This window comes from Sycon ciliatum, chromosome 13 (genome assembly GCF_964019385.1).
Source record: "Sycon ciliatum chromosome 13, ocSycCili1.1, whole genome shotgun sequence".
Taxonomy (NCBI): Eukaryota; Metazoa; Porifera; class Calcarea; order Leucosolenida; family Sycettidae; genus Sycon; species Sycon ciliatum.
Window position 1 is genome coordinate 16,837,226 of NC_088655.1, and position 24,922 is coordinate 16,862,147.

The 24,922-nt window shown below is 48.0% G+C and overlaps 2 protein-coding genes across 4 annotated transcripts in view; one reads left to right on the forward strand and one right to left on the reverse strand.

Annotated features, from left to right (window-relative positions):
* Positions 1-1,628: 1,628 nt before the first annotated feature.
* LOC135829418 (glucoside xylosyltransferase 2-like) lies at positions 1,629-12,816 on the reverse strand. The gene is made up of 9 exons (XM_065341829.1): positions 12,602-12,816; positions 10,579-10,754; positions 9,584-9,750; positions 9,196-9,330; positions 8,491-8,602; positions 7,800-7,922; positions 6,176-6,289; positions 4,949-5,046; positions 1,629-2,865 (listed from the first exon to the last, which is right to left on the reverse strand). The coding sequence occupies exons 1-9, from the start codon at positions 12,724-12,726 to the stop codon at positions 2,608-2,610; spliced, it is 1,308 nt and encodes a 435-aa protein (XP_065197901.1). The 5' UTR covers positions 12,727-12,816; the 3' UTR covers positions 1,629-2,607.
* Positions 12,817-14,633: 1,817 nt separating this feature from the next.
* Positions 14,634-24,922, forward strand: part of LOC135830063 (golgin subfamily A member 2-like) — a 25,803-nt gene continuing 15,514 nt past the window's right edge. For 2 of the 3 annotated variants that reach the window (XM_065342446.1, XM_065342448.1), the window contains exons 1-9: positions 14,634-14,803; positions 14,967-15,041; positions 16,821-16,931; positions 17,317-17,820; positions 19,296-19,352; positions 20,602-20,861; positions 21,599-21,740; positions 22,895-22,984; positions 23,290-23,397. In XM_065342446.1, coding sequence (XP_065198518.1) covers positions 14,762-14,803; positions 14,967-15,041; positions 16,821-16,931; positions 17,317-17,820; positions 19,296-19,352; positions 20,602-20,861; positions 21,599-21,740; positions 22,895-22,984; positions 23,290-23,397 — 1,389 coding nt within the window. In that variant the 5' untranslated portion in view covers positions 14,634-14,761. The remainder of the gene's footprint in view (positions 14,804-14,966; positions 15,042-16,820; positions 16,932-17,316; positions 17,821-19,295; positions 19,353-20,601; positions 20,862-21,598; positions 21,741-22,894; positions 22,985-23,289; positions 23,398-24,922) is intronic. The other variant, XM_065342449.1, reaches the window with a different exon arrangement.

A 24,922-nucleotide genomic window follows, 5' to 3' on the forward strand; every position in this document is an offset into this window, starting at 1 on the left:
CACACTTCCCCTACTCATGATGTCATGCTATGACATGCAACACGGATTTCACCGCCCCGGGCGCCCCCCCTCCCCCCTCTGCCTCGGATTAGTCAAGTAATTAGTTGTGCACTCGACCTCTGGGGGATTACCGGTATAGATTCTTGATCTAATCCATATCCCATAAATCAATCGTCCGCTGCTCGTCCATCCGCTTGCTGACATTGCCACAGGAAAGTTGAAAGTACTACTCGCTCTTGTTATTGTTCCACTCCACCAGATGGTTTTGGTGAGAGAGAGGTGTCACTCGTTGACTTCCAAGCCTAACTAGCACGTGTATTGTGTGTATTGCTTTGCTCCAGCTCTACATACCGCAGACCAGACAGCCCGATAGTGCGGATAAAGATGATGGCATGCAATGGATCCATGAACCCATTCATGGTCTGGGCGAGAAAGGAAAGGAACCAGTTGGCAAAGGAGAACCCAAAGAGGACAAACAGAGAGATTTCCCCGAACTTCTCGGCGAACAGTGGAAAAAGTTGAAAGCAGAATAGCGTCCGCCTTGCATGGACTATTGGGTCAACCCAAAGAGGACAAACAGAGAGATTTCTCCGAACTTCTCGGCGAACAGTGGAAAAAACTCAAAGCGGAATAGCGTCCGCCTTGCATGGACTATTGGGCCAACCCAAAGAGGACAAACAGAGAGATTTCTCCGAACTTCTCGGCGAGCAGTGGAAAACTGAACCTACCCTTCATCCCGTTATCCCCGGAGCCAAGTGCCACCAGGACAGCCATGCTAGTTTGTCTCTACTCCGAGTGTCATGCTTAGCAATCATCAGGCCGGAGTATACAGCTATAGCTACTCATTCAAACTAGCCATTTCCTTGTTGTTCTGTGTATTATGGCACTCAAAATACATCTGGTTTAGCCGTTTAGCAGCTATAGGCAATAGCTGGATGTGCCCTGAGCCCGACGTACGAACCCCATATCGATGATTATGACTACACTCGGACGTCTCTCTTATCCGGGCACCTTGGGACCGGGCACTGCCCGTGTCTCAGATTTGATAAAAATGTGTGGATTTCACAGGTTGGCAGTGACAAATAAGCACTTGCGCATACGAAAAACTTCACCCCCCCCCCCCCCAAAATTCAAAGCATTTTGCCATAGGAACTCAAGCTGAAGGTGCCCGGTAGAGAGACGTGCTAGTATCTGAGGCGTCCGGAAATGAGACGTTTGAGTGTATTATGCAACGGCCTACGTATTCACTAGCCCTACGAGATCCGAGAGAGAGTGACGCAGTACAATAGTCTGCCGCGAGTGAGCCCATCGCAGGTCAAGAACGTTACAAATGTACATGATTGCACTCACTCTTGCACTCTTGGGCATGCTCCAATCTTGGAATTTCTTGCAAAACATTCTAGCTGTGACAGCCAAGCACACCGACTCTGCAAACCAGCAGTGGTAGACACGCTTGGGAAACAGCAGGATTCCTCGGCTCGGCAGAAAGAACGAATTGGTACGCCTATCACCCCAAAGCGATTGACAAGCGAGAAGACACGTGAACAGAATGAGACAGTACAAACGCTAAGCAGCAGCAGCAGCATTCAGCATGTTCATAACCATCATTTTAAGACAGTGGAGATTCGTCAAGGGTCTCAAGGCACAGACTTGCTCAAGGAAAGCTCAGACACGGAGGAGAAATAAATTAAGGAAACGAACGCAGGAAAAAAGTCCACTGATAAACTCCATTACATGCTTTTTTAAACCTTACAAAACAACAACTTGAACTGGACTAGCGAGAAGCGGAAGGGCAACGGGGAAACATAATGCGCACAATAACTATGGCCAGCTAAGGGAACGGCATCATTCCCGAAGGGATTCCTAAAGGAAGCACGCAACTTGGAACGCTGCTAGGAGGACGAGCGGCTGCAGAAGACAATGTCCATTTGTCTCAGTTCTAAGCCTATTGTTAATAGACAGATGTCTTTAATAGTCTCTTCAGAAGTCCCAAACTCTATTGCAGCGTATTTCTTGCACTTGAAAATACCGCCATTCCGGCAACAGGCTCTCAGCTGCACCAAATAGCTACGTTTGCCAATATTTCGCCCATTGGGCATCATCAGGGCATTGAGGAAGGGGAGGCAAAAACACGATATACAAAGACGAATAATGCAGGCAGGTGAATGTTCTAGAACTAACACATGCATCGTGGTGACACAATTGGCAAGGCCAGCAAACTAAACTAAATAGTCTGTAGACTATAAACAAAAAAATCAATCAACTTCACTTCTCAACTCCAAACTCCAAAAAAAAGGATCCAAATTCATTACCCCGATGATGGGCCAGGCCCGAAAATTTGGTGTAATGTAAATTTTTAATTTTAATCCCAGTGAAGAGACCGTTTTTGGAGTTCAGAGTTGAGAAGTGAAGTTTCCTAAATGGGTAAGTGGCTGTGTTGGCGTTTGCGGACAATTAGAAGAAGAACAAAAATCAATCAAATCGAATCAAGTGTCGGAACTGTCCACCTGCAGACAGTCGTCAGTGTTGGTAGTGGTAGTATGTATCGCCATAAACACACACACACACACACACACACACACGCGCGCGCGCGCGCGCGCGCACACATTACTTGCCCGCCTTCTTCAGGCGCTCCTTCCGGCTCGAGACGGACTTGCTAGCCTGGCGAATGCCATCGAGGAGCGGCTTGCGTGCCAGCAGACAGTTATCTTTCTGGATGCGATCAAACGCCTTGGCGAGATCCTTGACAAACTGCTTGGACTTGAGGCCGTTGTCAGGTGTCATCTTCACGAACTCCTCGTACACGGCCGTGAAGAAGGGCTGACGTGGCACGTCGTGGAATGCTCGACGGTTGCCATGGAACAGCTACAGGACAGCAGGACAACGAGAGAAAGGACAGTATGGGGAGAGGCAGGAGAGCATGGCGAGAGGAAGGAGATGATTGCTGCGAAACTTAACAATAGCAGTACATGTAGCCAGGATAGAGTCCATGAAACCCGGAATGTGCAGCTCTGATGGGGTGCTGTCACGGCGAAAATTCCGTGATTACATCAGTTTATTGATGCAACGTGTACAGGCAGGATTCAAGCAGGTCTCTTTCTGCACAACTGAAGCTTAGTCGCACGCACATAGTTGCACGCACGCCAATGCGGATGAGCAAACTCCAGCCATCAACACCACCCCTGACATCCTCAGTCCCCATTAAGAAATCTCGAAATTTTTTGAAGGGCACAAACAAGCCATAAGGCCCTCCCTGCCATGCACTAACTATTTTAGAACGAGGTTACTGTAATTTCAGAAATTTCGGTGCTCAATATTTTCGGTATGAGGGCAAAGGGCCAGGTTAGGTGAACAGAAATATTAGGTACAGAGAAGCAGTTCCCCATTGGAATATGTGTGTTGGTGTTTGTTCGGTGTATTGAAATTTTAGGTATGAAACAGATACACCGAAAGTACCGAAAATAAAAGTACACCGACAATTTGTGATATTACAGTACATGCATTATGCTTGTGTACCCTTTCATTGGGTAATTTTGTGGATTGTGTGCAGAGAGAATTGGTGTGGTACGAGAATATTTTCTTCTGGTAACTCAGCACCACTGAGGACTACTAAAAGTAGAATATAAATAAATGAAAGGTTGGGTTCTTATTGCGACCTTCACTCTTATTCATAGCTTGTGGAGCTATTTAGGGGCTTCGAGAGCCCCTTTTTTTTTAATACCTATGATGACTTTGATCTTCTGTTTTTATAGGGTTCAGCCAGCTGTTGAGAAAGGAAAATCGTACATATCAAAGAGTACGGGAGGCAAATACCGTACACACTTCTGAAATGGGAAGCTTTTTAGTACTACTGTAGAGGCAGAAAATTTCGTCGGTCAATAATTTCGTCCAACTCCAAAGAACAGGAGTTCGTCCGGTTGAAAATTTCGTCCATGGATCATTAGAGTGTATAGAAAAGCTGGGCAAATCGACATTAGTCCTACATTTAATTTAGTCCAAAAGCTCGTTGGACGAAACAGACGAAATTAAATTCCAGACGAACATTTCCGCTTATACAGTACACCGTACATTTTGTGCAGAGTTCATTGTCTGCACCGTACATGAAGTTGTACTAGGTGGAAGTGAGTATATTCAGCAGGCTTTAGCCCTTTGCATGCTGAGCCCCTTTTCTCCAATCTACTGGCTTTCCAGCGCACTGACTCTCTTGGTGGAGTATGCACTCACAGCTCCGAACGAAATGTATTCTCATTTCACTGCACCTAGATGGATTTTCATCATCCTGAGCTCGTTGGAAAGATCAGGACCAAGCGAATCCATCCTGGCAGCTCTCAGCTCCATAAACACATCAGGGCCACTTCCACGCCCTCTCCAAACTACTCCACTGTGCCTCGGAACGGCACAACAACTTAATCTCACGTTCTTACTCGGCTTCTTGCCCAAATTCAACCGATTTTCACGATTCAAACTGCGCTGCAAAGCTGAGATCCAAGCGCTTTATTTGATGTCCATCACGCATTCGCCGTGCCAAAGGAAAATCCCCTGGCACGCTCCTCAAAAAACGCGCTCCCTCTGGCCCGTGATTTCCGTGTTCATCTTGTTGCCGCTCAGTGTATTCTTATCCTATCGCGAAGAACTTTATATACCCGGAAAGATGAGTTCAAGACCTTTACAACGGTGTATTGAATGTCGCGATGCGTTTATGTTTGACGAAGTTACGAAAGTTTGTACACTGGTCTATGCTCTGCGATATATCGCGCGTATCTTTTTGCGAGTTAACTCGTACGTAGTGGATCAGGTTATGCATAAAGCGCGAGTTAACTCGTCCTCAGCACGCAAAGGGTTAAACTAATCCAAGGCCCTCGACCTTGTCGGGAACGTTGCTGATTGGTCGTTTCCTGGACAACGAGACAGACCTCGTTCTAAAATAAGTTCAATAACGTGCTCCTACCTTGGGGGATTTAGTGGGAGATAGATGGCAGTTATTGACACCATACATGCAGTGATCAGGACGATAGTTCCAGTCGCATCCGTACACGTGCACAAGCTCTGCAGCAGCAGCAACAACAACAAAGACAGAAAGAATGTTTTGGTAGAAAAGAAAATACTCTGTAACATGTGTGTGTGCGTACGTGAGTGTGTGTGTGTGTGTGTGTGTGTGTGTGTGTGTGTGTGTGTGTGTGTGTGTGTGTGTGTGTGTGTGTGTGCGTACGTGAGTGTGTGTGCGGCCAGGCTTTGCCTTAAAAGAGCACTGAATTGAGAAAGCCAAGAAAATCCCGGCCGTTTCACTCCACTTGAACCAGTAAATTGTGCGAATCAAATCCTAGTTGAGGTACCTTTTTTGGACCCAATTCAAAATTCAAATTCCGCGGCACTGCACTGCGTACAACAATGTCACAAAACTCACCAAATATCGGACCTCGCTAGAGCCAGAGGCCATCTTTATTATTATTATGAACGCCATTCAACGGACTACTCAATCTGCGGACAGAACTGTTTCGTCCTTTGTGGACTCATCAGCTCAGCACAGAGAAAATGAGGCCGAACCTGATAGTAATGAAAAATAAATTTTCCAAAGCCAGATCTAAACCAGGCCCGAATGTACTTGCCAGGGTGCTCAAACTGACAAGTCAGTGAGCTCTGCATAACGCAAACAGCAAAGGCACTGCCCCACGTAAGAGTGTTCAACTGCTACAAGAGCAGGCGCGAAATGAACGGACTATCTGCGTAGCTTTCATGGCTGAGCTTGTTGGTGTGTGTAAGTTAGGAGTGAAGGATAGACACTGCGGAGAGTATGCGTGTCATCCGCTAGCAGGGCATCCGTGCTGCCCATGATTAGAGCGGGCATTCGGGTAGCAATTTGCTCCTGAGAACCGGATCGGGTATTGTGGAGTATGGCGTTGCGCAACGGTGCTTGTAAAAGCACGGCTACGTGTTTGCTGCACACTTTCAACGTAAGAATGGATTCGGATGGAGACGCAAGGATAAATTTATAGAAAAGAAAAGGACCCTTTCCTTTTCTATAAACTTCCGACGTAGCGCAAGTGAACACTCACTGCACAAACTATGTCAAAAAAATACCCGATAGGGTAACCGCGCTACCCGGATAGAAATACCCGAACTCGTTACCCGACCAAACCCCTACCCTTCGCAGTCCCAGCGGACAGCATCGGCCTACCTGGATGACGATGGAAGTAGATGTTGAGCAGGCACTGGTCGCCCCAGCTGATGTTGTGGCGATACTCGCGGAAGATCTCAATCAGTTCCGACTGCCATCTACCGTCGTGAACAGCTGCACGGGAGAGATCAAGAGATCAAGGTGAATGGTTAGCATGTACAGTAAAAACCACCACACGGTGCAAGCAAAAGCGGTCGTTAAAGTCGGTGGTCTTTAGAACCAGGTCCCACAGTGTCTGTGTAGAACTGTCGGTGCATGGAAAACGGTCGTTAAGAACAGGTGTAGCGTTGGCACGCTGGTGACTTTCACAGCGTTTAGCGTATCGCATATAGCGTACATTTCGCGTTTCCCCGTACGATAGCGTATCCCCGTACATTAGCTTACGGAGTCTGCCTGTGTATAAAAGCTGCTGCTCACGATTCTTTTGTTGCAGTTACTAGTATAGTTACATTTTAATTGCCAGTTAATTTCATTGCCAGGTATAGTTGCATTTTAATTTTAGAGTTAGAGTTACCTTTATTCCCGTAGCTATGCAGAAGACGTTACTTCAGTAACGTCTGGCGCTAGCCAGGGTCCACACAGCTTTAATTTGGTGTTTGTTTGTGTGTTTGTTTGTGTCACGCCTGGTGCTATCCATATCTGACGGCAAAAAAGCATAGGATGTTATAAATTTTTCAATTCTCCTTTTTTTTTCAGGCATATCCTGGGATTCGAACCCGCACTATCGCCCTACATGCATTCCCCCATACACTTCGCATTCATACCCATTCTTCCAAGTTGCTTTACGTTATTATCTTGCGTTTGAAAGCCCTATTTGAATATTGCGGGCAGCTGTATGTGGCCAGCTGTGTTTGATGGTACGGTACGGGAGACGGTGTCGTATTACCCTCGATCGTACCTGTCCCGTACCTATCCCCTACCGTACCGTGCCATCAAAGACGGCTGGCCACAATGCATATTCAAATAGGGCTTTCAAATGCAAGATCACAATGTGAAACAACTTGGAAGAATTAGTATGTATGCGAAGTGTATCGGGGGATGCATGCAGGACGCGCGATAGTGCGGGTTCGAATCCCAGGTTGTGTCTTAAAAAAAGGAATTTTTTAAAGAATTTATAACATCCCTATGCTTTTTTTTTTGTCTAGGTCATCAAGGCAAAAAAGCATAGCGTAGGGCCCTGAGCTTCCAAGCTCTCTCGTTTCAGTTCCGTTTTTAATAAACAACAGTGTGTTCACTGAGACCCTTGTGTATTCTTGCCTCCGAGAGACTGCGGCCCGCTACACAGGTGGTCGCTAAACACAGAGGTCGCTTACACCAGGTTGCACTGTGTGGGTGATGAGTGAATGTAGAGGATGGATAGGCTCACTCACAGCGTTACATACACACACACACACACACACACACACACACACACACACGCACAGACGTGCCTACACAAACACACTCACACAACACGCCCACAGACACGCGTGCCCCCCCCCCCCCCCCCCCACACACACACACAAGCAAGTTGTTGACACGAAAACACAGGGTTGCAGGTCGCAACATTCCGCGAGACCACTGTTATCGGTACAACGGACACGCACAGCATATCATCGGTACACTCGAAACTAAATAAGCTCACCTCTCATCCTGGTTAAGTTCATCAACATAACGCCCGAGTTAATCCCGGCCGCGCCGTAGAACGGATGACGGGCAAAGCGCGGGTACCAACTATTTACCAGGTCCTCAGACTCGGGAGCCACGGCTACCGTGTAAGAGAAAGCGGAGGCGAAGAACAAAGCAAAAATAAAGCAGAGCTCTGAATGAAGAGTCGAGGAGGAGACAACATTAATTTGTCAAATTAGGAATGACTCAACTAAATGGTGCAGTCATTCTGTGTAACCGTGTATCTACATGTACACATCATCAAGGAACAATTTGTTGGCTCGAAGAACGTTCTGAGTGGTGGATATAGAGTATCAGGGTAGTATAGCAACAAGTTGATGTGTAACGCTCTCAATGAATGACACAAAGCAACGGAATCTACGTCTTCATCTCTCACAACCGCAACCGATGTAGCTCTGCAGAGCACCAAGGCAGTCATAACGCGGGTGTTAATGTTGCGTAATAAAGCCCGGCTTATTCCTGTGGAAGCCGATGCCAGGGCTAGGATTTTAATCACACCAGGCGTCTATTCAAGCCAGGTATTTCTATGTATGTCAGCACTAAAAACCAGGCGTATGCGCCGACAGCGTATCGAGAAAATCAGGCTTGTATTCAAAACAGGCTTCTACACGAGACAGGGTTAATAGAAGACACACTGGTATACATACCTGCAAGTTGTGTGGAATTGAACTGGGAGAAATGTTTCCAGACCTTCTCCACAGGTGTCATAAAGAGTATGTCTGTGTCCAGATAGATCAGGGAGTCAATGTCCGTGGTGGTCTGATGGGAATAGGGAGCATATAGATGGGAACAGGTGCGCATCAGAGTGTGTGTGTGTGTGTGTGTGTGTGTGGGCGCGCGCGTGCATGCGTGCGTGCGTGTGCTCGCCTGCATGTGGGTAGGCATATGAGCATGCGTGATGGAGAGAGAAAAAGAGAGAGAAAGAGAGAGAGAGAGAGAGAGAGAGAGAGAGAGAGAGAGAGAGAGAGAGAGAGAGAGAGAGAGAGAGAGAGAAGAAGAAGAGAGAAAGAGAGAGAGGAAGAGAGGAAAGAGAGAGAGAGAGAGAGAGAGAGAGAGAGAGAGAGAGAGAGAGAGAGAGAGAGAGAGAGAGAGAGAGAGAGAGAGAGAGAGAGAGAGAGAGAGAGAGAGAGAAGAAGAAGAAGAAGAAGAAGAAGAAGAAGAAGAAGAAGAAGAAGAAGAAGAAGAAAGAGAGAGAGAGAGGAAGAGAGAAAGAGAGAGGAGAGGAAGAGGGAGGAAGAGATATGCTTTGCAAGTATAGTTTTTGTCTTGAGTATACAGAACCAGAAGCCTCCTCCGTAAACAAGCAGCGGAAACATCATGACAAACCGACAAACATCTGTGTGCCAACTTACAGGGATGAACAAGCGCATGGTGGCACACGGCTTGAATGTCTCTCGCCACGTCTTGCTGTCCTCGGTATCGGGGTACTTGATTGGGTGGAACTTGTAGGTGACGCGCTGCTTTTCCACGTCCGGCCATTTATTGAGCTGACGACAGGCAGCAAATGCAAGAAGACGATCAGTGTGTGGAGAGGGAGGGGGGGGGGGGGGGGCAGAATAGACGAAACGCAGCGTATTTAAATCTGAGACAGCAGGCAGTGCTCTCCAGCTTGACGACATTCGTGTCTGGGAACCCATGCAGTCATCGGGGCTATTCGAACCAGCAGCAGCCCGCAATCAACCGACTTGGAGTGACACAAGAAGAACACAAGACACACGCACGCATCGGTCAGTTGCCTACCTCCTTGGACAAGTCCTTCTTCAGGTTGTCCTCAGTGAAGATGTGGAAGGTGAGCGGGGACGTGGAGAAGACGACACCAGACTTCATCATCACCAGCGCTTCGGGCACGCGATCTCCGCAGATCACACAGCCAACGTGAAGATGTTCCAGTCCCTCCCAGTATGCACCTGGCAATGAGCGCAAAGACAGACGCACGCACGCACACACACACACACACACATTAGTCCGTTGCCGGAAATTGGCTGTGTGCCCCCCCCCCCCTCATTAGGGGGGGGGGGGGGTAGGGGAGATTCAGAAGGGATTTGGGAATAATGACTAAAATTAAAAACAAGGGGGTCAGAGTGGCAGGGCAACCCCAGCGATATTTTTCGGTTATGAGGGGCCGTCCGTGAATACATCTATTTACTTAGAGACGTCTAACAGCCATTTCCGGTGGGTGGGTTCGCCTGCAATGCGTTTCTAAAAAATACATTTCGAAGAGTGCATGCATTCAACACCGTACGTGTACAGTCATGTACATGTACATGATGTAGCACTGCTACACTGCCTATACCACAGCTAGTACAGGAGGTAGACGTTGAGACGCACTACACTGCACGCATCACGGCAGAGTAGACAGGGTCACATAACTGTACGCTATAAAGGGTCACTTTTGTATGGGTTCAAACAGGGACATGGACAAGGGTTCGCTATAATTACAAGGAAACTCGCTATTATGCGAGTTCGTCATAAGTGGAGTCGACTGCACTGTATATGTGTGCATAGTATGGTGTTTATTATGAGTGGTATTATGTGCATGTGGGGGGGGGGGGGGGGGGGGTTCTGGGGGTGAGTGGGTCAAGAAAGAAACGCCTGTCAGACGTCTCTAACTAAATACATGACTGTATTTACGGACGGCCCCTACAAAGCGGAAAAGGAGGAAAAGCACACAACCTGAGGCCCTACACAATGTTCCTTTTTCCTAATAGAAAAAAACATGACTTGCTTTTACTCACCTTTTTTAGCCTTCTTCTTTTTTGGCTGGCTATCTACAGCGGGCCTATCAGCCATTGTTGACATGGGTGGATTGGCGTCAGAACCAACAGCAGCCTCAGTAGCCGATGGAGTGTTCACCTCCTCGCTGTAATGGTCCGTCTTTTCCCCGCCACTGGCATCCTCGGTGTCGTCAGAGCTACGCAATAACAGCAAAATGGAAGGAAAAAACTGAAAAATCCATGTCTGATGAAGAGGGAATAACCAGGGGAGCGGGACCACCATTTCTCACACTCATCATAATTTGTTCCAAACAAAGCACATCCCACCTTTCCACCCCAGAACAACACCAAGAGTACATAACCCCCCCCCAGAGTGTGCAACTCCCACATACCCTGCTGTCCCGACAGAATTTCAAGCTGACGTCATTATTTATGACGCAATGCTCCTTGCACCAGTGATTTACAACATGTGTACGGGTGTCAACGCGTCACACGTTTTTTCTTTGCAATAATTTGTACAGGATTGATCGGCTTCGGTTAACCACAGGTTCCGGATTCGTCTGATAATCCGTGTACAGTGCGCATTGCATCATCAAAATGACGTCAACTTGAAATTCTGTCGGGACAGCACCCATACTGGAGTTGCACACTCTGGGGGGTTATGTACTCTTGACAACACATATCCACACCCATAACCACGCAAAACTCACAAATCGGGCCCCAGGAATCCAAACGTGCACACACAGGATTGTAGCAGCCGGTCCGGCAGGTGCGGCAACTGCCGTACGAATGTTCGCCCAAAAAAAGTCATGAAGCGCATGCATGTGTACAGGTAGGTAAGGATTCGAACCGGCAACTCCGTCCAGTGCATTCGATCGATGCACGCACAGAACAGTCACGTAGATCTACCAGCCTGCAAAACCGGACAGGGAGTCGACTCCCGCCACAGTAGCTCAGTGCGAGACACACAGTAAATCTACATTTAGAACAGCGATCCTGTCAGCTTTTCTAGTACTGTTGTACATGGTAGTCAGAGTCAGATCTCGTCGGACCAACGAGAGCGGGACTGCTACGGTCGTGATACGGGCTCTTTGCACACGAACACTCTCCGTCCGTCGGAACTAGAGCTGAAAATCACATGCAGCGCAGAAAAGCACACGTGTGTAGCAACCGATTGCTCGTTTTCGCATACGTCCAGGAAATCGCACAGCGTTCGTACGACTCCCGGGTCACACCTCGAAATCCTCCCAGGTGCCACGGTCAACAACATAACTCGCCGGTACACAACTTGTGCCATCCTTGGTGTTCCGTGAGAATCAAATATTCGGGTTTGAGGGTCGTGCCTGTCAGATCACCTGTAGTTTCTCTTTTCGTGTGAATCGACTATTACGGCCCGAAGACCGAAGAGGAAGGTCGCAAATTGGCTATAAACGAGGCATCGGCCACGTGGCATCAAGAGTACATAACCCAAGAGTATGCAACTCTGCATTATGCGGGGTGTGGCGCGGCGCGCCGCCTGCAGTGCGTAGCAACGAACTGTGAGCCATTGCGTCATTATTGATCTCTTTCCTGCTTCCGAATCCGCTTTCCTCGGTGACTTCGTATGGTTTTGTACGTGATGGATCATGCACAGGCATTCCCTTTGAATTTACCATTATTGCACATGAAATCGCTGAGGCTAAACCATAGGAAACCTCAAATCCAGGCAGCGCCGCGCACGGCACCCATACCTCGCAGATCAGCAGTTGCACACTCTTGGGGTTTTAAAGTATTCTTGGTGGCATGTATTATGATATCAGGGTTGTAACAAGGTTTATGTACTCTTGTTTGTACAGAACACTGTAGTTATGTTGGAAATGCAACCTCACATTTGAATCCCGGAATGCAAATGTACGGATTTGAGGTACTCGATAAGTCCGAATTTAGAGTTACAAATTTTAATTGAGCCATTTGCAGGGTTGCATGCACAGATAAACACACGATTTTGAGACACAAAAATGGGATGCACTCGATCGTACTCTCCAGAAGCAACGTCTGCGCTCACCAGGTTTTCTTTGTTTCCATAGTGCACATTCCGCCATCGTCCTCCGCGCCCGCAATCCATGGCTCCCCGATCGCGACACAGAGCCACAGCAACATCAGGACGACAGCTCGGCTGCGTGTCGCCATCCTGCAGTGTCTTGCTATGATGAGCCAAAACCAAAGTTATTAAACTACAATCATGTAGTAGGCTGAACTACATAATCATTGGAATAATAAAACAAATACTTGAGACACAGGGCACGCACGGCTGTTAGCTGCACTTGGATCGCGGCAACTTAGTTTTCTGCACGTGAACCATGAAAAATCAATGCATGCTCATGCATCTTCATGCATAACCAGTCAGCTGGCCTGCTCGCCCACGCATTTGACAGGTAACAATTCCATCAAATTTGAGATATCGCTTCGTTCTAAGTCTCAAAACAGTTCTAAAGTCACCAAACCACGCTGGTAATCGATGGCTATTCAATGTTAACATCTTCAGGAAGACTTCAGCCGTTTCCCGAGAGTTTGGGCATCGTTGCCGTTATTTTTCACGGTGTTCTTCTTCCTCCTGTCTGGAGCTGCAATTGCATCCTGGAAATATTTGAAAGGTATTTCGTGCGGGCTGTGGGGGGTTCCAACAGGCATAAACTGACATCGCTATAGGATAACTGGTAACTTTCACCCTTCAAGGAGGTAGAGCAATGAGAATTTTTTTGTGGCGGTCGTCCAATTTTTGTGGCGGTCGTGGCTGTATTTGTGCACTTCCAAGGCTTTCATTCTGCCTGATACTACAGTCTACTCTCTACTGTATGGGAATCGTTGTTTAGGCACATGTAGCTGTCTTATTTGGTAGATCTGCTGTTTTCAATCACTTGGGACACTTTGTCTAGCCTATTTTGTCTTTCGTTCGTGCCATCTATCAGTTTTGTGGGGTGCCTTGACCTGTATTTGTGAAGTTCTCGAGTAAAGACCCTAATTCTTGACTGGAGTCACGTCTTGAATTGAATTTGCTGGGTGAGCCCTCGTTCACGCAGTTGTACTTATCGTAATAGTCAATATCTGCTTGCTGGACGGACTAGCGGCTAGAATAGGGATGACCAAATGGTCCAAGTGTGTACTAGTACACGATTATTGTTTCCATCATCGTGAAATGAGCGTTGTGGAATTGGAGTCGTCTGCCTTTGGCACTGAGGACATGAGGAGAGTTGATTGTTACTTCTGCTCAGCAATGAAGCGATCATCAGCTCTCTTTGTTCTAATTATTGAGAGGACATACCGGCATCGCAATCAAGTAAAGATTAGGCAAACCTCGCCAACCTCCAAAGAGAGTCGAAGATATTTTCTCCAAATGCAAAGACGATCTTTGTGAGTTTGTGACTTGCATTTGCGTGCATACATGAGCAAGTCACGGACCACGGCACGTGCGCGGTTACCATGCCATCTCGAACCGACGCCATCTTTCTAAGTTAAGCTAGTTGCCGCTTCTTGACAGCCGTACGCGATCATGACATCAGGGAGTCTACTCCGGGTCCCTGTGAAGCGTGATCATTCATTGTCCTGTCGTGGATTAGTCCAGCAGCCAAATAAAAAGTGGATAAATTTGACGTGTTTTACGTGAGTTGACTGTCCCGCACGACGTTCATGACGTGGGTTATTGGAAGTTTCGCTTGGTTATCCCGATCGAATTTGTGTGAGTTTCCGGAGTTTTATTGAGTTTTATCGAGTTTGTTGGAAGATTTGATATTTGAGCGAACTAAACCCGCCAGGCACATCGCACGTGTACACAAAATAATACACGTGAACAAAATTAATAATTTCGTCGCGAGTCGTAAAGTACCGGTATTTTACGACTCCTGCTAGCCACGATCGCGTGCCCTCCGCGTGCGCGTGGGGCACGCGCGGATATCGCAAATCACATACACAGTGCATGCAGTGCATGGCCGGCAGCATACATGATCTGACTGCTTTCCTTGTTCGGAGACTTGTGCAAGGCCTGTGAGTGAGTATGATATGAGCTGACTGTACTGTGTTGACTGTTGTCAGTGTTGACTGCCACTGCCACTGGGTCTACGTAGCTACAGTACAGGGACTGATTTTGTTGCGTCCTTTTCTTTGTGCCGCGGGCATCGGTGGCAGTGTTAGGAGTGAGTGAAGGTGGAATCGTTGGACCTGCAGTACAATGGCTAGCCGAGAAGAAAAGATTGCCTCTGCTCGCAAAAAGGTGAATAGGTCCATTGCATTTTCTTGACGACGAAAAGAAAACAATAAAAATATCATGCCTGATTGATTGCCACTTCCTTTGTTCCGTATAGTGCATTTGAATACATTTTTTTCGTTTTCTCTCCGGTACTTTGTCTTTGCACTTGCTTGTATCGTGATCCTAGCTGAAGAAATTCCAACAGCGTGGCACACCCAAGGGCAATAAGACAAACCTAAACTCGTCTGCACTTGAACCCCAGGTCAGTCAGTGGTACAATGTAGTGGGTTTGATGACACGTACGTATACTTATGAATGGAGTACGCCTACACATGCGTATCAGCTTTACATCAACAGACGATCATCATGAATCTTAATAAAAATTAAGACCTCACATGGTGAGCCCAAGGAAACATTGTGACATAGAAATTGTGGGGTTATTGGAGAGGTTCCGCCTAACGTACTTACGTTAGTAAAAAACGTAGTCGCTCTACGGAAAGTCTTACGTATACTGCATGCGGATTTGTGTTCCGCCATGTGGAGTTTTCGAATCACATAGCTGCCCTTGGCAACTCGGAACGTGGCAGTGTACGACCGGGTCGACCTTTGGCGTGAGTCATACATGTGTACCCCAAATGATCCCCAGTCCACTTACGGGGCACCTCTGTTGTCCGAGCCCTATCTACGTACTCTACGTAGACAACTTTCCGTAAGTGGAGTGCAAACTCGCGAATTCATGGGTTTTTCCAACCCCCTGACGTAAAGTTGCTCAACTTTACGTAGTGCGGAACCTCTCTAATAATATTTCAACATTATAAAAGTCTTGGTAATAATTATGACTAATGTCACTATTCACATGTGCATCAATGAAGGCGTGGGTCTGGAGGCAGTGATGGATGGAGCCTCTCTCTCTCTCTCTCTCTCTCTCTCTCTCTCTCTCTCTCTCTCTCTCTCTCTCTCTCTCTCTCTCTCTCTCTCTCTCTCTCTCTCTCTCTCTCTCTCTCTCTCTCTCTCTCTCTCTCTCTCTCTTTCTCTCTCTCTCTCTCTCTCTTTCTCTGTCTTTCTCTCTCTATCTCTCGCTCTCTCTCGCTCTCTCTCTCTCTCTCTCTCTCTCTCTCTCTCTCTCTCTCTCTCTCTCTCTCTCTCTCTCTCTCTCTCTCTCTCTCTCTCTCTCTCTCTCTCTCTCTCTCGCTCTCTTGCGCGCTCTCTCTCTCTCTCACTTTCTCTCTCTCTCCTCTCTTCTCTCTCTCTCTCTCTCTCTCTCTCTCTCTCTCTCTCTCTCTCTCTCTCTCTCTCTCTCTCTCTCTCTCTCTCTCTCTCTCTCTCTCTCTCTCTCTCTCTCTCTCTCTCTCTCTCTCTGTGCAACTCCGGATCTCTCCTGCACAATCTGCAGATACCCCCGCCCACGGCGCAATTTTTTTTGTTGACGGCACCTTTTTTTCAGAAAAACGCGCATCTTGCCGCAGAAGGCGAGTGTGAGAGCACGTGCTGGGCACCGACCTTGTAATGTAAAGCCCGGCCAAGTGCACGAGACAAAACTTTCCACAAGACTCGCAGCGCGTGGATCGTAGAAAAGATTACGTAACAAAAAATTCCGCCGTGGGCCAACCCATGCGGGAGTTGCACACTCTTCTTGTTTATCTACTCTTGGTAAAACCTGTAACTAAAGACCACCGTGGCTAGCGACCAGTCTTGCACTACAGACCACTTCGCCGGGCACGGACGGTCTCACATCCATATATCCTGGCTGTGGGGTGCAAACCTCAAACTAAGGACCACCTGCCACTAAAGACCGCTTTCCCTGGCTCCAACGGGTGGTCTTTAGTCACAGGTTTTACTGTACAGTGGAACCTGCCTAAGACGACCACTCATGGGATCTTCACAACGTGGTCTCTGTTACCAGGTGGTCTCCTTATACAGGGTCATTTGACTGGAAATAGCATTCCTTGGTCCTGGTTCCGGTGGTCTTCTAGGACAGGTGGTCGCCTTATCCAAGTGATCGCTTTGACAGGTTTAACTGTATTTGTATTTGCGTTGGTAGACCAAGAGCAATGGAGTGAACGGACCTGTTGTCATGAGCTCAACATTCCCAAGAGCTGGGGGTGATCGACAAGACTGGAGTCTCGGTGACATGTCAAGCGCAGGAGATGATGTATGGCACATGCTCTGTGTGTGTGTCTGTGTGTCTGTGTGTGTGTGTCTGTGTGTGTGTGTATGTCTGTGTGTGTGTCTGTGTGTATCTGTGTGTGTGTGTGTGTGTTTGTGTCTGTCTGTGTGTGTGTGTGTGTGGCGCTCTCGCATTACTTCACAGCGTACACATGTAGGTCAGGATAAACCAGGGCTTGTGGTCAGAGTCTGAGTAATGTCCAAAGCAGACTTTAATATTCTAGGCTGGCTTTTATGCAAGAAGAGACAGAATTATAAGCTGGTTGTTTTCTAAACACGATTGTATAGCCGGTGGTAACGCGGATGTGCGAACTTTACTGTAGAATAGAATTTCATTCACGTGTTGTGTTTGAACTGTGTGTTTCCTGCAGCAATCAGCAGGTATGGTGAATGGCATGGGTGTACAGGCGCATGCTTCACGGAGCAACCACTCGTCCGCGTCATCTGCAAACGGACCGATGGCCGGCAGTGACTACTCCTTGCCGAACAGTCACTCTAATAATGCCCCTGGCCCGACTCCAACCACCCCAGTCCAGCCGGCCGCCCCGGATTTCCTGCCCGCGTCCACATCCACTCCGCACCCCAGTGTACGGCAAGAGAACGGGCCCACTGCCAGGAGTTACGACGGGCCCACTGCGATGCCCACTGGTCTAGTCCCTGCCGATGTGGTGTCGCCCACTCATTTCGGCTTCAAAGGGTCCACTACGCAGCCCCATCAGGTGAACACGAGTGGATCGGTGTCATCTCTGGGGACTACATCAGCATCCAGTACCGGTGTGTCGGCCAGCACGTCATTCACTGCGACGTCGGGTACGAGGCAACCAGTGGCGACTGCGATGTCTTCTGCAGCGCCATCTCAGCCACAGTCACAGCAGGTACTTGCCGAGTTTTAGCTTACTTTGCATTGTGTGGGGTGTATGTCTTTGTGTGTGTGTCTGTCTGTCTGTCTGTCTGTCTGTCTGTCTGTCTGTCTGTCTGTCTGTCGATTCACATGGCTTCGCCAGTTGTGTGGATTAGACAGTTATCTGGCGCTAGTCTTGATCTGTCTCATTCAGATCTTGTCCGCTATTGTTGCTATAAGAGAAAAGCTGTAGGTGCACATCCAGTGCATTTGCAGATTTGCGTGCTTCTCTTGCGACGGGCGTATACATGGTGTGTGTGTGTGTGTGTGTGTGTGTGTGTGTGTGTGTGTGTGTGTGTGTGTGTGTGTGTGTGTGTGTGTGTGTGGTGTGATGTGTGTGTGTGTGTGTGTGTGTGTGTGTGTGTGTGTGTGTGTGTGTGTGTGTGTGTGTGTGTGTGTGTGATAATTGTACTCGAGGCAAACGACTGCGAAAGGACCAGAGGACTAATCTGCCCATTCAATGCAGCCTATGTAGCGAACGATTCTCCCGCCCGCAGGACCTCACCCGCCACCGAAGACAGAAACACTACAGTCCATTCATAAAAAAAATGGGTCCTGGCTCTGGCGAGCTCCCGTATTTGGCGATTTTTCGTGATTTCATCGTACACAGTGCAGTGCTGCGAACTTTGAAATTTGAAAAAGGGTCCAAAAAGGGTGCCTGAACTGGGGTTCGAACCGCAGAATGCACTGTTGCAGGCGGGGTCAAACGGCCTGGATTTTGATGGTTTTTCCCAATTCAGTGCTTTTGGGGCAAAACCTGGCCGAAATCCTATTCTTGCTATGGCTTGCTTTTTGGACAAAAAAACTTCAGAAACATAATTGGAAGAGGATTCCATATGGGATTGCAGAAAAAAATTCTAAAAAAACTCAACGTTTGACCCATTTATGGCCAAAAGCTAGAAGTTCATTTTTTTCTGAATGGACTGTAGCTGTGTGTAGAACGGTCCCCTTTCACCTCAATTACTCTCCTTGTTTCTTTTTCCTTTCTCGCTGTTGTCTCCCGCTTCTGGGAGCGACGTGGCCATTTTGTGGCAGTTGTACATAGTAGTAGTAGTGCATGTGTGTGTCTGTGTGTGTGTGTCCATGTGTCCATGTATGTGTGTGTGTGTGTGTGTGTCCATGTGTGTGTGTGTGCTGGTACTGGTGCTTGTGCCACTGTTCACCACTCTATCTACACGATTGTAATGGTGACGTAATTGTTGTGCCACTGGCTCACCACTCCATACATGTCATCACTATGATGACGTAATCCCACAACGTCTATATGTTTGCCATCCATTAGCTTGCAAGTGACTCGTGCTGTCGCGATTTCTAGTCCCTGCTCTCCACATTTCTCTGAACTGCGCTATTGGGCCCTTGCTGTGTGAGATCACACGTTTCTTCAGATTGAGGCAATATTCACCCTCATATTCACCCTCTTCGTGTACTTTGATCTGTTCTGCCCTACAGCCGGTACCAGTCTATCAGGGTGCCGTTGACGGTGAGAACTTGAAGAAGCAGCTCACGGTAAGAGCAGGGGCTGTACGCAGGGCATGGCTATGTCGTTAGAGATGCCACGAGATAGATTGTTTAGGGGCATAGAATTCTGCTCGTGCTCCTATGATGTCAAGGGGAACGTTTCGCCAGCATCCCTTTCCTCTGTTAACCTTACACCCACATTGAACTGTTACTCATATACAGTAAAACCTGTGACTAACGACCACCCCTTGGGGCCAGAGAAAGCGGTCTTTAGTGGCAGGTGGTCCTTAGTTAAGAGGTTTGCACCGCACAACCATTGTATAGGAATGTGAGACCGTCCGTGCCTGGCGCAGTGGTCTTTAGTAGCAGGCTAGTCGCTAGTCACGGTGGTCTTTACCGTCCATTTCAAAACTATAGACGCGTACCTAGGCAGAAACCGTTATGCCAGCATCTATACCACATAAAATGTGTGATCACTGTGTGCATAAATTTTTCCAAATTGGGCGTCTGTTATCCAATCGTTTAGAAACTATATGAGAGTAATTGTGGAGCGGACCTGAGCAATATTCCGAAAACTATTCTCGAAAAGTTCCAGCCATATTTGAAATATTTCAAAAACACTGCGCGTCTATAGTTTTTGAAATGGACTGTAGTTACAGGCTTTACTGTACTATAAATACTAAACAGTGTGGGAGCAAGCAGGGTGGGTTGTTGCAACTGTGAGTCTCCTGTTCAGTACCATCATCAGGCCACCTGTCTGAGGATGGTACTGATGATTGACTGTTGGCTGATGATTGCACTCGGCATGGAACTCAGATTATCCCATGGCTGGACCGATTTCAGCCCTCTGCCTGCGCAGCATCTGAACATTCTTCAGCAAATTTTTGAATCCTTGCCCACCTGTATGCTGGAGCCTGCAGGCCATCAACCTGTCTTTATCTATTATCAAGAGTACATAACCCCCCAGAGTGTGCAACGCCTGATCCAGCTCTGCATAGGGTCTTGGTCGAGCGGAATCGGATCTTTGCGTCATAATACCGTACACATCTGAGGGGAACCCGGGGAGTCGCGGGTACTCTTGGATCAAAAACAATGGTGCCCTGCCTCGAGACCGGCCTTGCGCTGGTGTGAAGTGTACGCATGACATCAGAAGATCCGATTCCGCTCGACCAAGACCCTACACAGAGCTGGATCGGCGTTGCACACTCTGGGGGGGGGGGGGGGTTATGTACTCTTGCTATTATTCAATCGTCCTTGTGTATTCTTTGCTGCGCCACCTGTCCTGTGTTGACTCCAGGCACATCAGCAAACTATTGATGTCCTCGTGGAAGAGAAAAACAGCTTGCAGGCCGTCTGTACAAAGTACGAACAGCTTGTTCGCCAGCGCGACACATCGATAATGAACCTCAACCAGCAGATGCGTACATCCTCGGAGCAGAACGAAGGTCTGCGTTCCCAGCTGGCTCAGCGCGAAGCTGATGTGCGAGCCGTTAGCCGTGGAGGCCAGCATTCGGATGCCGACGTAGCAGCTCTTAATGCACAGCTGCAGCAAGCGAGGTGGGGGTGGCTGCATGGATAAGAAGTTCGGAACGTGTGTCCTGCACCTCGAGTGCTTTGGTTGCAACCACATCCAGTGATAACCATCATGGTGAACTGTGTTGTGCAACTGAGAAAGCACACAGTCTCGTTCAGTGGACATCTGTAGTATACAGACAGACACTATGCTGTTCATGGCAATGGTATTAGTGTATGTATGTATGTGTGGGGGGTGCAGTGCGTAGCGTGCAGAGGCGTTTCTTGTGACTATTATTGCTGTTTGATGTCGGACAGATTCCAGCATGGTTGGACCCTTGGGCTCTCCATATATCAGGGGTTCCCCCATACTTATACTTTGCTGCGTTCTCCACTGATCACTCTAGGGCTTGAAAGTGCTACGTCACAGCATAGCAACAATTTCAAAAATTCAAAAACTGGATCCACTTGGATCCAGTTTTTGTATGGATCCAAGCACATTTCAAGCCGTCTTACCCACAGCATGGTGATGTAGCCAGTGAAACTGACTGATTTGGCTACTGGGGGCGGGGTTACAACTGGTGGCGAAATAAAAGTCACACCTGCATGCGACATGAGTGGGGTGCTATGCACCCACATACTTAGGCAATAGCAAAGTCACACCTTAGTGGATCCAAAAATAGAAATCTGATGTCAACTTACTACTCCCTGGCCGTTTTGACGTCATCACTTTCAAGCCCTATTGCTCACGTTGTCTGTCTCTCCTCTTGGCATGTATGCAGGCAGCAAGCCGAAGCAGCACATCACCAAGTGTCCGAGTTGTCCCGCAGAGTCCAATCCCGTGCCACTGAGTGCACACAGCTGCGCCAGGAGCGTGATCAGTTTGCCGAGAAACTGCAGACAACATCAACGCTGTTACAGCAGGTAGTGTTCCTGTGCCATGCCTTCTAATGCCGAGTTGCTGTGTTGTATAGCTGTAATGATCATAGATTGTAGCCATGCGCGTGTGCAAGTGCACATCCACGAACACACACACACATATGCGCACGCACGCGCATACACCCACACACACACTCTCTCTCTTTCTCTCTCTCTCTCTCTCTCTCTCTCTCTCTCTCTCTCTCTCTCTGTCTTTCTCTCTGTCTTTCTTTCCGCCTCTCTCTGTCTCTCTCTCTCTCTCTCTCTCTCTCTCTCTCTCTCTCTCTCTCTCTCTCTCTCTCTCTCTCTCTCTCTCTCTCTCTCCTCTCTCTGGTCTGTCTGTCTGTCTGTCTGTCTGTCTGCTGTCTCTATCTCTCTCTATCTCTCTCTCTCTCTCTCTCTCTCTCTCTCTCTCTCTCTCTCTCTCTCTCTCTCTCTCTTCTCTCTCTCTCTCTCTCTCTCTCTCTCTCTCTCTCTCTCTCTCTCTCTCTCTCTCTCTCTAGCTCTCTAGCTCTCTAGCTCTCTAGCTCTCTAGCTCTCTAGCTCTCTCTCTCTCTCTCTCTCTCTCTCTCTCTCTCTCTCTCTCTCTCTCTCTGTCTCGCTGTCCCTCTCTCTCTCTCTCTCTCTCTGTCCCTCTGTCTGTCTGTCTGTCTGTCTCTATCTCTCTCTCTCTCTCTCTCTCTCTCTCTCTCTCTCTCTCTCTCTCTCTCTCTCTCTCTCTCTCTCTCTCTCTCTCTCTCTCTCTCTCTCTCTCTCTCTCTCTCTCTCTCTCTCTCTCTCTCTCTCTCTCTCTCTCTCTCTCTCTCTCTCTCTCTCTCTCTCTCTCTCTCTCTCTCTCTCTCTCTCTCTCTCTCTCTCTCTCTCTCTCTCTCTCTCTTCTTTCTCTTTCTCTCTCTCTGTCTGTCTCTCTCTGTCTGTCTGTCTGTCTGTCTGTCTCTATCTCTCTCTCTCTCTCTCTCTCTCTCTCTCTCTCTCTCTCTCTCTCTCTCTCTTCTCTCTCTCTCTCTCTCTCTCTCTCTCCCTCTCCCTCTCTCTCTCTCTCTCTCTCTCCTCTCTCACTCTCACTCTCTCTCGCTCTCTCTCTCTCTCTGTCTGTCTGTCTGTCTCATTCTCACACAAACACACTTACTCACTCACTCTCCTTCTTTCTCCATATTTAGGCATCATCTGATGACAGTGTAGCACAGCTTCGACAGGCACACCAAGCTGTTGTTGATGAGAAGGGTGGATTGGAACAACAAATGTCCAATGTGAGTTTGTTGTGCATTTTTTGTTTTTTTACTTCATCCCATGCATATTGTTATTGCTTCCGGGCCTTTTTTTGAAAGTCAGCATTGCAAGTAGTGTGCTTGTTTAGAGTGTTGGCATACTGCAACTCTACGATTACACTTAGCCTGTATTGTGACCCTGACTGGCGTGTGTGTGTGTGTGTCCGTGCGTGCATGTGTGTGTCCGTGCGTGTGTGTGTCCGTGCGTGCGTGTCCGTGTACACGTGTGTGTGTGTGTGTGGTGTGAATGTGGTTGCGTGTACATGTATGTGTGTTTTGCGTGGCAGCTGTCTACATCCTTGCAGCGTGCGGTTGAGGAGAGAGACATGGCTGTACAGCAATGTCGCCAGGCTATGGAACAGACCAGCACCGTGAAGCAACATCTGGACCAGGAGGTGTGTGTGTGTGTGTGTGTGTGTGTGTGTGTGTGTGTGTGTGTGTGTGTGTGTGTGTGTGTGTGTGTGTGTGTGTGTGTGTGTGTGTGTGTTGGTAACCACCCAGGAGAATGAAAGAAAAGTCAGGAAGAGTCCGAGAAAGAGAAGAAAGACGTGTGCGACCATAATCGTCGGGAATTGAATTGGGTGGTTACCAACAGCCAGTGTATGCCGAAGTATGTGGTGTGGTGTGTGTGTAAAAAAATGGAAGAAAAATTGAAATGAAAAATAGGGATTCACTGGCCAGAAAAAGTCACTTCAAACAGCTGTGTGGTGGATACCAGGCTAAAAATAGTGGCGGTCAATTCATCAGCCTTGCAAGCTGTTGAATGGTGTAATCCCAGCACAAGTTGCTATGTCTAACATAGCTGTTCGCTATCATCGCTTCCGCGATGGGCATGTCTGAGGTCTGAGGTGTGTGTGTGTGTGTGTGTACACTCGATTGCGTGTACTGTGGGTGGTTGGTTACCAACAGCCAGTGCATGCCGGAGTATGTGGTGTGATGTGTGTGCGTGAAAAAAAGAAAAAAAGAAAAAGACCAAAAAGTAGGGATTCACTGGCCAGAAAAGGCCACTTCATAGCTGTGTGGTGTAGACCAGGCTGAATAGTGGCGGTCAATTCTTCAGCCTTGCAAGCTGTTGAATGGTGCAATCCCAGCACAAGCTGCTATGGGTTCTGCTGTAGCATCGCTATCATCGCCTCCGGCGATGGGCGTCCAATGGTACACTCGAACGTCTCTTATCCGCGCCTTAGTACCGGACACTGCCCGTATCTCAGGACAGCTCATCTACCATTTACCATATCAGTTTGTGAAGAAGTTTATTTGGCACGTATTGCACAATTTGCAGCATAGAAAAAGAATCCATTGATGAAGATGTGCGGATTGCACAGGTTGGCAGCGACGAAATAATATACACTTGCTTATATGAAAGAAGTTCAAAACCCCAAAATTTGAAGCTTTTGGGGGGTTTTGCTGTGGAACTCAAGCTGAAGGTGCCCGGGAGAGAGACGTGCCCGAATCTGAGGCGTCCGGATAAGAGACGTTTGAGCGTGTGTCTGTGTTTATCTACGCGTGTTTCTCACGTCGCTGTTCAATTGCAAGTGCTACTGCTTTGGGCAAGCCAGGCCTGTCGGCCTGTAGACACATTGACAAGAACTGGAGAAGTTCCATTGCCATTTTCTCACTAAAGGTTCATAATAATAATAATAATAATAATAATACCACAGCACGCGTACAAAGGCCAAAGAACAATGCATGAGAATACACTGAAATTAAGCCAAGTCCGCTTCTGTCTCCAGTCAACAAAAAACTCATCCGTAAACAATGTCTGATCTCCTTTTCGACTTGTCTGCAGCAAATGCTCGTGCTCCTTCTAGGTCGCTGGCATTCTTCAAAGGAATATCGTGCCTGCCAGGTTTTTCATGATGGTGGTAGGGATAAAGGTTCATTGTAAACTATTTTCCTTGATGCTAACCCGTTCCTTTG